Source organism: Clupea harengus, chromosome 2 (assembly GCF_900700415.2).
Source record: "Clupea harengus chromosome 2, Ch_v2.0.2, whole genome shotgun sequence".
Lineage (NCBI taxonomy): Eukaryota > Metazoa > Chordata > Actinopteri > Clupeiformes > Clupeidae > Clupea > Clupea harengus.
Window position 1 is genome coordinate 11,264,484 of NC_045153.1, and position 13,588 is coordinate 11,278,071.

The window sequence follows — 13,588 nt, forward strand, 5'->3', positions numbered from 1 at the left end:
TCAAACCCAACAATATTTATTGACTGATCTTGAAAGTATTGGCTTACAAAAGCAAAATAAGTCATCACATAAAAAATAATTCAGTGTTAGTGCAAGAAGCGAACTGTGAAACACACTGTGAAACCTATGAAAAGTGACAGTGGTATATAGAAATACAGACCGCATTAGCCACTTCACGACCGCAATTTTCTTTCATTCCAATTCTTGGATGTAGGATTTCCCTCCCTTTGTAGAAACCTGTTGAATGGATACATTTGGTCTAGGAAGTCCTAATTGTTTTGTTGTCAATTTATCTTCATTAGTACGCTGACTAAAAATAAATTTCTGTCAAAGAGCGAATCGAGTTGTTGCACTGAACAGGTGCCATCTTGACAGAATATGCCTCTGTCGAAGCTGTATGACGTTCTTATAGGCTTTTACATCCATTACTTATGACACGGCATGGAGGGGCGAGCCCTCCCGGAAGCCATAGAATGCATTAAGAGCCCTGTTTTGTGAAAAAAAATGGATTTAACATGGGAGTCAATGGGAGAGGTCTGGGGCGATTCTCATTTCGCCCCAAATCGCCCAGAAGCTATTTGAAGCACGACTTTTGCCTTGACTGCCTGGCTGTTACCTGATTGGAAAATGACATTCAAAGGCAGATCAGACGGTTTAGTAGTAGAACATTTACATAGTCATTTAGCAGACGCTTTTATCCAAAGCGACTAACAAGGAAATTGCATTTATACATCAGGATTATTATTATTTTTTTTTTTTTCCCGTAGGCAGTGCTTCGCCCCAATCACACTTATGGACAAGCCGCCCCTGGTTCTGAACAGTACCAATATACATGGTTTATTTGTTTTTCAAAAATAAATCAGAATTACTCAACTGGCAGATGATACAGCTTTGTTCATGAGAGACAAATACCAAATTGGACCAACTATACAAGCTGCAACGTGATCTCCAAAACCTGTTTGTATAAATGTATACGAAATATTGTGACATAGAAATTCGTAACAATACATACGTCTGGCTGGTATGGCATTATTAACCACGCCCAAAATACAACGTGAGTGAACGTCTGTCTCCGCCATGTTGGATTGAGAGCTCCCTATTAATTCCTTTGTACCAAAATGTGTGTAATTACTTGTGTTCTGCTTCATGAAATACTGTTTTTCTGTTATATTCTTACAATTTAACATTGATTTCTCGTTAAAAATGCAATCATAACACGTTTATTTGACATCGTTTGACTTAACGAAGGATGTTTCTACGGGGCGCAGATCCCCATTCACTTTGAATAGGGTGACGTCATCAGTTGTTTGTTTGACCTTTTTTTGCTTAGATTTAAACTTACCGAGAAGTAGACACTAAACAATGTAAAAACCTCGTTATTGTAACTGAAAAATAAGTCTGAGGGAATTTGCGAGGTGTCTAGGCCAGCTATCTAATGTTAGCGGCGTGATTGGTTGTTGACCTGTCAATCTCACTATAAACATTTCCGTCACCACCATAGACAGACACCCCACTGACGTGCAAGCGTCGCCACCCTATTGGAGAGGTGAAGACTGGCCGGTAAACAAACAAGTAAACGGTGGAGCTGTGTTTTTTCTGAAAAGATTTCTCAAGAGTCGTTTTTATATTCAGGGGTTTATGATCTCCGTGAAGTACCAGAAAAAGTTTTGTCTCCATGTTACTTAGAATCTCGATAGTAAGCTATAATCGCCACGGATACTGTATATACATACATGTATGGCTATGATAATCGCTGCTAGACGCTCACTGTTCTTGTGCTCCCACAGCTCATTCACTTTGAAATACTGAAAATAAATCTAAACTATCGAAATAGTGCATCTTTAAATACTAATATTTGACCATCTTTTTCGATAGGGCTACAGTTTTTTTTCGAGAGGTTAGATTTGATATTGATATTGACTTGTGATATTGATATATGCACATAAAAGCAACATAATTTCAACCTCTTCGTCATATGAATGCTTTCTTCATTGACCAAGGCTGTTAAACCACTGACTACAATTCAATGTATTCATATAGTGCAAAAACAATAAAATTGTCTCCTTAGAGGTGGTAATAGGGGAAGGGAAACAATCAGGAACATGGCAGAAAAAAATGGGCAGACTACACTGTAAGCCCCAATAAGTTGAGTTTACTTAAAAAATTTGAGGAAAGTGGTTGCCTAAAAAACATCGAGTAATGTCTAATGAAAACTTGAGTACATTTAACTTAAAATCTATTACAATATCAACTGCTTTGCATAGTGACTACACTTAAAGCATTACGTTCAATGAACATTAAAATTCCAATTTGATTCAACTTAAAATCTATTGCAATACACTAAGCCCAGATAAGTTGAGTTTACTTAAAAAAATTGAGGAAAGTGGTTGCCTTAAAAACATCAAGTAATGTGTAATGAAAACTTGAGTACATTTAACTTAAAATCTTTTGCAATATCAACTGCTTTGCATAGTGATTAAACTTAAAGCATTAAGTTCAATGCACTTAATTCCGAAGTTCATTTCACTTAAAATAAAATCGCTAAAAAATCGCTTTGCATAATGAATCATGTAAACGTAAAAAATAAATAGAAAAATAAACGTTTTTTTTTATTATTGCAACCAGTTAGCACCTACTCATAAGCTTGCATCTTGTGGCAGCTTGCATTTCCCCAAATTAAGCATAACCTGAACGCACACAGACATTCCTGATATAAACATGGAAAAGGCTCTGTTCTTGCTTAACTTCCATGTTTTAGTCTATAATGTTTAAATAGCTGTGCTCTCTTTTCACAGCTATGAGGACAGTACTTGCATTTCCAAAACATTGTAAAAAAACAAGAGGAGCGATTCAATTAAACATGCTCCGCATTCAAGTTGTGACCACAGTAGGTTAACCACGGCTGATTTGTAGTTTGTTTTTTTGCCAAATTAATTACAGACTTAATTTACTTAATGCTTTTCAGCTGTCAAGAGCATTCACATTCCCACAATGCACTCTGGTCATGACTAAAACTCAGTAATTGAAAGCCGCTTAACTTAAGTTAACACTTATGTTTACTCATTCGACTATATCAACAAAGTACTTAGAATTTTGTAGTAATGTCATCACACTTAGTAGAATATACTTAACATTTAGTAGTAATGTCATAAACTTAAATTCTTTAAGTGAAAAAAACTCAGTAATTTAAAGCCATTTCACTTAAAGTCATTCACACATTCGACTATATCTACAAATTGGTAGAATATACTTAGAAACTTGTAGTAATGTCATCACACTTAGTAGAATATACTTAACATTTAGTAGTAATGTCATAAAACTTATTTTTTTTTAAGTGCACTGTAATTAAATTGTTTACGTACAGTAGACTTGATAAGAAATTGGGGCTAACAGTGTAGGTGAGATCATTGCTGATGTTCACCCCCAGGAGCCTGAAGCAGCTGACCTTTTCCACTTCAGATCCGTTGATATGTAGGGGTGAATGCTCCACCTCCTGAAGTCCACAATCATCTCCTTAGTCCTGCTGATGTTGAGAGTGAGGTTATTATCCTGACAACATGGTATCAACCTCCCCTCTGTAGACTGACTCGTCACTCTCAGGGATGAGGCCCACAATAGTTGTGTCCTCAGCAAACTTAACGATGAGATTGGAACTGTGCGTTGCCGCACGGCATGTGTGAAGGTCATGTGGGAACAAGGAGAACAGGAGGGGGCTGAGCACACAGCCCTGGGGGATGCCTGTGTTGGTGATCACTGTGGCTGAGGTTTGGTCACCGATTCTCACCACCTGTGGCCTTCCTTCCAGGAAGTCGAAGATCCACTTGCATAGGGAGGTGTTTAGTCCCAGGTCCACGAGCTTGGAGGGGATGATGGTGTTGAATGCTGAACTGTAGTCAATAAACAGCATCCTCACATACGTATTCCCTTTGTCCAGGTGGGAAAGCGCAGTGTGAACAGTCAGGCGATGGCATCGTCTCTAGACCTGTTGGACCGGTATGCAAACTGCATAGGGTCCAGGGTAGGGGGCAGTGAGGAGCAAATTAATGATTTGACTAGCCGCTCTAAGCATTTCATGAGGTCAGTGCTACCAGGCGACAGTCACTCATGCAGGTGACCTTAGTGTTCTTAGGCAATTTCCAGACTGCAGGAAATACAATGCAAGACACGAATGCTTAGGCAAACTCACACGCCATTAAGCAGACTGATCTAGTGGCACATAAACAAGTGTAGTGGAATAGCGAACTTCCCTTTGCAAGGCAATCGTAAAGCGTGAAACAGTCAGCCTCGGAACCAGCCAATACGCCGCGTCCAGAGTAGTAACCAGTGTCCTCGCTCGATCCGTTTTCGTCAGCTGTAAACACAAGGGAGCTGTACACCATATGCCAGTATGTAAAGCTGCATATCCCCAGGTACCCACACACAAAGGTAGAAACAAATACATCCCTTTCGGGAAAACTTACCGTCCATTGTGTTACATTCGCTGAGCTGTGATTGCCAGTGTCAGTCGTGTGGATCTCCGCCTCTCGTTTGTCTCCCGGTTATATCCACCGTCAGTCCTCTCCCGCTCATCGCTCGGACTACCCTCTTTATACAGGGAAGGGACCTATCCCCATGAGCTACTCCACTCCAGTCCTATCAAGCTAATTGCCATGCAATTGGCAATTAGATTAGCAGCAAGCGTTTGCAGCCCAATGTCCATGTCATAACAACGCAACCATAACAGACGCACACAATACATAAAAGTCCCCAACCATCAGTCCATGGCATAGTACTATGAACCCCACTCCCCAAGGTCTCAAACAAGCAGTCCAGTTCATAATACACTTGACATTACAATCAATCATTACAATTGCACAGTACACTTGACATGTCATCTGGGCCAGGCAATGCCGGCAATGCTCGGCTAGAGGCACATCACTGTCTAGTCCATCAGGTAACTCCACTTCAGGTGGGTCACTGTCCTTTAGACGAGTGTAGAAGGCATTCAGCTCGTCAGGTAGTAGGACAGAGGACTGGGTCTCACTGCAACCCCTCCCTTTGTAGTCTGTGATGGCTCTTAGTCCACTCCCCATGCGCCTGGGCTCCGAGGCATGGTAGCTGGACTCCAACCTGGTCCTGTAAGTCCTTTTAGCTGTTGTGTGGGGAGGGGGTGAGAACAGAGGATAAAGGGTAAAAGCAGGAAGGAGGCTATCTGGGGAGAAGGGGACCACATCTCGCCGGTCAAATGGTGAGCACCATTTAAAAGGGAGCTAAACAGGCTTTCCAACGGTATAAGATTTATTGCCGAGAAGCATTGTTACAACAAAGAAATAATCTACCAAACACAAATTTCCTTACTTTTTGTGCTATGTTTATAACTATTCTACTGTTATGTTGTATCATCTGATTCTGTAACATACAACGTTATGTAACAGCTACAGCAGTGACGTGCGGTGAGGTTCGTGGCTGGTGAGGCACTGACTTTTTCAGAGTCAAATTTACAAATACATAAACCCAATTTACTAACGGCGCCTATTAACGCCCGAAACATATTAACAGCCTCACGCAGGTACATGTTACTTAATATTGATTTCTATATCAACCAGGATAACGGATTTTAAACAGCATACGCTCCTACCCAAAGGGGGTATTTAACTTGTATGTGTGCAAACAATTGCAGTACAGCGTTATTTAGTGTACTAGACAGCGATGTATTTCTGTGTGTACAAACCCTCATGGAACGAACTGAACGAATTCGATTTCGCAGAGAATTTGTGAGGGTCATCGAGCTTTCCATAGACATATATACAGAAAGGCTGTTAATGTTCTAATTCTCATGTAAAGTAGTATTTATTGTTACACCATGCTTTTTATTGCTCATAGCTTGACTGTTCTCTCCCTTGTACGTCGCTTTGGACAAAAGCGTCTGCTAAATGACTAAATGTAAAATGTAAATGGGTCCACCTCCTGTATCAGCTAATTTTGCGTGTCGGTCTACACAACAGAAAAAAAACTGAAAACACGTTTCAGTTGAAATCCAAACAAGTTACCAGTCCTAATCTAGACACCCACCGCTACTGAAATATGTAAGATTGATTGATTAAAGATGTTTCGATCTATAAATGTTTTTAATAGCTGGGGCGTTAATAGGCGCCTTTACGATAGAGTATCTAAGATCACCATTCAATTGGCAGCTTTCACATTGACTACTGGTTGTTTTTCATATCAGCATTCTTTACACACACATAGGTAAGGTGCATACAGTATGCAGCTGCTAGCTTGTGATGAACTCATGTGTAAATATTATGCACTCATGAATATGAACTCTTTCTTACGAAGTTGCACAATCACCCTGAGGGTTTCTACCTTTTCCCATTATAATTTTAAGAGTTAAATCGAGGAGACTATAACATCAGCTAGATAACCAGCTATCATTTCATGCAAATTGAACTCTTCCGATTAACTCGTAAGGTTATTAAGTGTCCTTAGCCAGCTAATTAGCTAACGTAGCAACAGGATAACCATTGCAACCAGGAAACACAACTTACCTACAATTTAAGTTTAATTTCTCAAACTCAGCTCACCAATAAAAAGCAGTCTTGGGTTCTAAGTGATCACAACCACTTGAGTGATGTTAAATGGCTTCACATAGACATAAAACAATCCCAAGAGAAATAATGGGAAATCAACGGAGCTGCCGCTGTAAGTTCAAAACCAAATGTATTCTTGAGGTTCCAAACATGTTCAAAGCAATTTGGCTTTAAATGTGAGAAGTCGATCGAGTTATCTTCTGTCCCGTGCTTGAAGCATACCTTTTAACTCCGGCATTGGTCTCCCATTATTAATCATTTCACGTTTACACTGAAACTCCAGTTTTGAGAACTGCTTCAGCTTAGCAATAAAATCTTCCATTTTCGCCGTCAAGTAGAAGTGTAGAAGAAGAGCAACGTTTCCCAGCATAACCCCGACAGGTGCGCTCTCGCACGCCCCCTTTATTGAGGCAGAGGTACTGTGTGCCTCACCTACATGATTTTTCAATGCGTTTTGAGCTCAGCTCAAAGGTTCTACGCATGCGCACGCATGCGCAAAACTCAGTTTGGAGCGATTGCGCAATCCTAGGTGAGGCACTGCCTCACTAGCTTCCATAGACAATACATGGTGCCTGACCTGACCGCACGTCCCTTGTTTTCTCCCGTCTTTTTGCATAGGACATCCGCAAATTCAGCGAATTCAGCGATTTTGATTATAAAAATGCTCGAAATGATTGGAATCATGCAGAAACTACACCTATACCACAGATTAGTAGAGAAATATCAATATTTATATTTTTGCACTTTTTTACTTTTCAAGATGACAGGCTCTGCCTCACCTGTCTCATAGGACCGCACGTCCCTGAGCTACAGCATAACGGCATTGTAACAGACATGTGATGCAAGAATAGAATAATATCTGAATCATTGTTTCAGCTGTTTCAGGAAAGGTGGATGTAGAAAAATACAATGGTTGTAAATGCAGTGATGTGGTGAACATGGAGCAGCCTTGCAAAACAAGTGTCACAAAAGGTCAGGCAGAGAGTCCTGTGTGCAAAAGCAAGTGTCAATTAAGGCCAGGTAGAAAGGCCTTACTGAGCCTAGTGGGGTCAAGCCTGTGACCCTGAGTGAGCTGGGTAGCCTGGCAGGCAGTCAGGGCCTAAGGGAGGTCACTGCTGAGGCCCAGAGTGTGCTGGGTAGTCAGGCAGGCAGTCAGGCAGTCAGGGCGTAGTGGGGTCATGCCTGTGACCTTGAGTGTGCTGTGTAGTCAAGGCAAGCAGTCAGGGCCTAGTGGGGTCAAGCCTGTGATTTTTGATAGAAAGGTTGCATTTCTGCAAGATTGAAATTAACTTCAGCTCATCGCACTCAGTCGTCTGCCTCTCATTGAAATAGCAGCTTTAATGTCATTGTAATTCCTGGTACCCTTTCATAATTTCTGTTACCTTCTTACTAAATAATAATAAAAATAAGTTTAAAAAAAAAAAATAGCAGCTTTAAGACTTGTAAGAATGTATTCGTTTCACCAGTGGATAATTAACATTTAATGAAACATAATACCTGCACTACAACTTCATAGTTAAGTACGTCAGAGCTGTTTCCATCGACTTCATTTCCCATTGAGTTTCCATTGACTTAATTTCCCATGATGTATAGTGTTTATTCAGACGGTGTTTAAAGAAATGCTGCTGAAATTTGTAGTTCACTAAAACTTAGATTTTGTATTTCCGTTAGAGTTACAAACTGAGTGCAGACGATAATTTGCCAGAATAAGCTTTGCTCAGATCGTGTGCAATCTAGTAGGTAAATGTTGTATCACATTGTCATGGAACAAGAAATATGCATAATTAGTTGAATCGCTTTTGCTCATTTTGAAATTATCGTCGGAGGCCAGGATGGATCCGTGAGGAGGGCAATACGCGGGTGGCATCACTACGCATTAGCCAATCAGAACGCTCGTACTGTCATTGCTATATAAAAAAGAAAAACTATTCTATGGTTATTAGTGTTCTGACTTGTACTTGACCTATAAATTATCACCCGGTATACACAATGTCTGGGAGATCTTGAGTGCTTTATTCTTCATGCCGTGCATGGTACATTATACTGGTTTCCGGTTGCCAGACATTTCATAATACAAGTCCTGATTCTATCAGTACTACCGATAAACATTACAATTAGCTTATCCAATTTTGTAGTCTGTAATTTACACGTTTCAACGTGCTATCTGGGGTGCTGTTGGATGGAGTAACAAAACTGGTTCAAACAATAAGGATATATAATTCTTTCCAACTTCTTCATAGGATATGGCACTGACTCTTTTATGTAAATTCAACGATTACCCTATTCCTTGCCGTATTTGTATTTATATATTTATATTTGCATACCTTGCGGATAAATAAATGCAAAGTTAGATGTGTGCGTTTGTTAAATGAAAAAGCCACAGTTAACAGAAACAGGGGAGGCCAACTTAACGTGGAGATAAAGTTATCAGTTGAAATAGTAAGTAATTAAGATAAGGCAGGTGTTCAATGGTGACAAGCATTTACTACAGTTGCGATATGCATTTGCATTAATCAGCAGGTTGTGGTATTTATGACAGGAAAGCTAAGGTTATTAGCCTATCCTATTTTGTAGTCTGTAATCACTACAGATAAACACGTTTCGACGTGCTATCTAGGGTGCTATTGGATGTAATCGTGAATAGTTTCCTAGGTCTACTTTGTAGTTCAAACAATTAGGATATCTAATTCTTTCCAACTTCATCTATAAAATCGATCCTGTAAAGGTATCCTGCATAGAACAGCCAATCTGTATTTATTTTGTATGTATCACTACGAATTTGTATGTTAAAAATTTCCGTATACATATGTATGACAGCTGATTGAGACCAGGCTGACAATTTGATACAGATGATGAATACATATGCAACATTCCGTTAAAAAAGTCAAATATGCGGGTATTGATGTAACCAAATATATGTTAACCAGACAACAGCTTAACTTCCTATAGACAAAAAAAAAACATTATGGTTGCTCCACATCTTAAATGTAATGTAATTATAATACATTGCCATTAGTAGGCTAAAAATATGAGTCTGAAAATATGAGCCTGTTTCACATTAATTAATTAGCATACACATTGTCAATGCAATGCAAAGCAAATGGCTTTTGCCATACAAATCCTGCATTATTAATAAAATGAACCATTAAACACAATTAATGCATATACAAATTTTACACAATATATATGTAACACATTTTTTTACTTTTAATTTTTAAATATTGAAAATAAATGTTCCTTCTGTAATAGCGAATCTCAATCTTTAACTCATCTGTTCTACCACTGCTTATGTTCACTAACCTTTTGGATTCAGATTGAGAAATAAAGTCAAGCCGGAAAGTCTGCACACCCCTTTCACCTTCTGCACATTTTATTACGTTACAGACTTAGCGATATAGTGAAAATATGCTATTTTATTTTACTGACAAGAATAGGTTATTTAGGGGTTACATATCTGTATAGAGCCTTAGCCTAATACTTGGCTGCTGCCCCTTTGGCAGCGATTACAGCTTCAAGGTGTCTTGGGAAAAAAGCTACGAGCTTGGCACACTCCTCTTGGCATATACTTGCAAGCTCCGTCAGGTTGAATGGGGAGCGTCGGTACACAGCCATTTTCAGCTCTCTCTACAGATGTTCAAATGGATTCAGGTCTGGGCTTTGGCTGGGCCACTCAAGGACATGCACAGACTTTCTCTGAAGACACTCCTTTGTTCATTTGGCTGTGTGCTTTGGGTCGTTGTCATGTTGGAAGGTAAACCTTCGCCCCAGTGTGAGGTCCATAGCGCTCTGGAGAAGGTGAAAGGGTTGTGCAAACTTTTTGGCTTGACTGTACATATTGTGTAAAACTAAAATGAATGTCAAAATTCACTTATTTTGATCACAAGAATAATAAAGTTGAATTGAACTAATTGGTTGATCCTATTTGGCATATTTCATATTCACAAATGTAGATATGCAGAGGTTACCCCCAATTTTGCCAGATTCTCATGTGAATTTGCTCATTACATTGAAAAACTGGATAGACACAACCAAAAGTAGTACAACTATCAAAATATACAGGGAACATTTCAAAGGGGAAATTTCTTTCCTTGTTGTATCAGATTTGTGTTTCCAATTTATGCAATGTATCTGTCTCATGTGTCTCATTTATTTGATATTGCTTTATTTGTTGTTGCTTCATGGCTGATGTGCTGAGCAGTTGTCTGTATGTTTTGTGTAGGCCTACTGTTTTGCAAGAAATGAAAAAAACTCATCAAAGGCTGCACTTTCACTGCCCTGCTGATCAGTTATAGTATAACACTACTAAGTCTATAACACTCATAAAACAACTAGGTCAATGAAGATAAGAGGAGTAGCCTACTTTGTTGGCAGAGGATGGCTTCAGTGGATATTGCCGCAAGGACACCTTTACTCGGTTTACTCTGAAAAAATGTATTAAAAACGATAAACACTAATTATCAACTAATACTGATCAGGTATGATCAATATACTACTAAGTAACAGTGCAATTATCAAGGCACAATTGAAAATGGTAATAGAAGGCAGTGAGGTTGTGAGGTTGTATGTTCAAGTACGAGAGGGGCTGGAGAACGTGCATGTGTGCAGGCTTGGGGAGTAACGGAATACATGGAACGGCGTTATGTAATTATGATACAAAAAAAGGGTTTTTAACAGGATTACAAATAGAATTTAGAGAGAAACAGAGAAAACTACAAGTCCATATGATGACCTCGAGTTCAAAAACTGCTTTCTCTGGCTGGAAATATTGACACTATTTTGTCCTCGAAGCTGAAAGTGGGAAGAACATATAGTGCAGTGCACCTTATGGCTCCCCGCGGTGGAAATACTGTCATTGTCCAAGGACTCCACGTCAAATTTCATGAAGCATGTACAAGGCAATTTTTAACAGGTAATCAGTAATTGTATCAGAATACATTTTTAAAGTAATCCTCCCAACCCTGCGTGTGTGAGTAGCGCCTATTGCTTGGCAACCGATGGTCCGTCACTTGTTATCTGACGAAGGATTCAATGTTTGAAAACCAATGAAACAGTGACACCTAGTGACGCCGTCAATATCATAAAGTCAAACAAGTAGGCTATGAAACACCAGTTTGTCAATCCTAAACCATTGTTGAAGCTTAAAATAATCGTATGAACGTTGTTGAATGTCTGAAGTAGCTTATAAAAATACAAAAACTGAAAAATAAAATTGCACATTCAATTTTTTTTTATAATAGATGAGGTCAGGTCATATTACATTTCATACACAGGCTAACTCTTCTGAAAGAAAGAATGCAGCAATTCAGAGAGGCTCTACCGTGGCCGAGAGGTGCAAACCAACATTACAAAATCTGAAACACTTTTACAAAGCTTGAGACAAATTTACATTTTGGAAAACATTTTTACATATCATAAAACAAAATGACATTACCACAACACATTTACAAGTCCCGAAACAAATTAACATTTCAGAAAACAAATTAACATTACAGAAAACAAATTAACATTACTCGAAACACTTTTACAAGTCCCGATACAAATGTACAAGTGGCGAAACAAATTTACAAACGACATTAACCGGAAAGGGAATGTACCAACTCCGTGATTGACGTGGAAGTGATCATAAACATATATAGGCCTACGCATAGACATATATATATGTCTATGGGCCTACGTATACGTATATACGGTATGTCTATGGAAGTGATAACGAAAGCGCTCAACTTTAGTTGATGGAGTTCATGGTGACCCAAGTGTAACGGAGTTGAAAAATCCGTTTAACTACATAATGTATATACAATGAGTTTCGCCATAATTCAGTAGTTGTAAATAATGTTGGTGTTTTGAAGCCACCTCTGGAGCTGTGGTGTACTGCAGGTCTGCAGTTTATATGTGTGTACAGTTGCCGTTACTAGACAGAAAAAGTTTGCCTGTCAACGGTAGGTCCACTGTAAAAAAATGACCCGCACGATTTATAAACTTCCAGATTAATAAATGCAATGAATGTCGACAACTTCGACATATTACATGTAATTTATATGATTAGTATGTATTGTGTTGTTTGTAAAGACGTTTTATCAATGGGCAGAGAGTTTGATCATATTTTGTATACCATGAGGTTCATCATTAAACACACTGATTAGCTAGCTAGTTCGCTGGGAATTTCCCATTCTCCACGTTCCGTAAACTAGCTAACCGTACTGCAATACTGAATGTATTTTGCCATTTGATTTTATTGGTGCAGATGCTGTGTATCAACTGTGACATTTATGCATGAACAGGTATGTTGCTGTTACAATAGTGTGTTATATGTGTGAAATATGTGCATCGTTGTTTAAATTGTTTGTGCGCTGTTTTACTTGTGCGTGATTAATGTGTTGTTTAAATAAGACAGAAAAAGTTTGCCTGTCAACGATGCTGTGTACCAACTGTGACATTTATGCATGAACAGGAATAAAAGAATCAGTTGCAGTTGCAGTATTCGTCAGTTCTAAGTTTGACCACCGTCACACTGGTGCCGTGACCTTGCGATTCAAGATCAGCTTGATGCAGATCGCCTGACCGAGGGTGCAGCGTGGTTTGGAGGAATTCCGTGTTGGAACGTCATTTGTGCTGGAGCTTGATTATGGTCAGGTACTCGGGACTGTCAAAGCATCACTGACAAGATAGGATTTTGGTTATTTTCACACTGTTTATATACACTGTATATGAAATCTGTTATTGAGTTTTATTTTATTTGTCTTTTATTTTCTATTTATATGTCCATTTCTTCTCTATTGTCTTGCCTAGAGGTAAAATGGCTAGCAAGTTTCCATGTGATGAGTCTGAGATTAGTCACTTCTCTTTCGGGAGGGGTAGAGGTGTAATGGGGATAAATGTACAGCCCAGTAGGTCTGTTGGAGGGATGTGGGTGCTTCGCCTGTGTTGACTGCTAAAGATAGGGACTTAAGATCGAGTCAGGATCTAGGTGAGTCACCTATGGGGCAGGGGCCGCAGGATGGGCCACACCACTCAACACC

General features: G+C 39.2%; 1 protein-coding gene across 1 annotated transcript in view; it reads right to left on the reverse strand.

Annotated features, from left to right (window-relative positions):
• Window positions 1-10,181, reverse strand: part of LOC105902519 (poliovirus receptor homolog) — a 30,743-nt gene extending 20,562 nt beyond the window's left edge. Inside the window, exons 1-3 of the mRNA XM_031577678.1 lie at window positions 10,136-10,181; window positions 4,835-5,131; window positions 4,244-4,351 (exon numbers count right to left, since the gene is read on the reverse strand). Of these exons, the coding sequence (XP_031433538.1) occupies window positions 4,244-4,351; window positions 4,835-5,131; window positions 10,136-10,181 (451 nt within the window). The remainder of the gene's footprint in view (window positions 1-4,243; window positions 4,352-4,834; window positions 5,132-10,135) is intronic.
• Window positions 10,182-13,588: the final 3,407 nt, after the last annotated feature.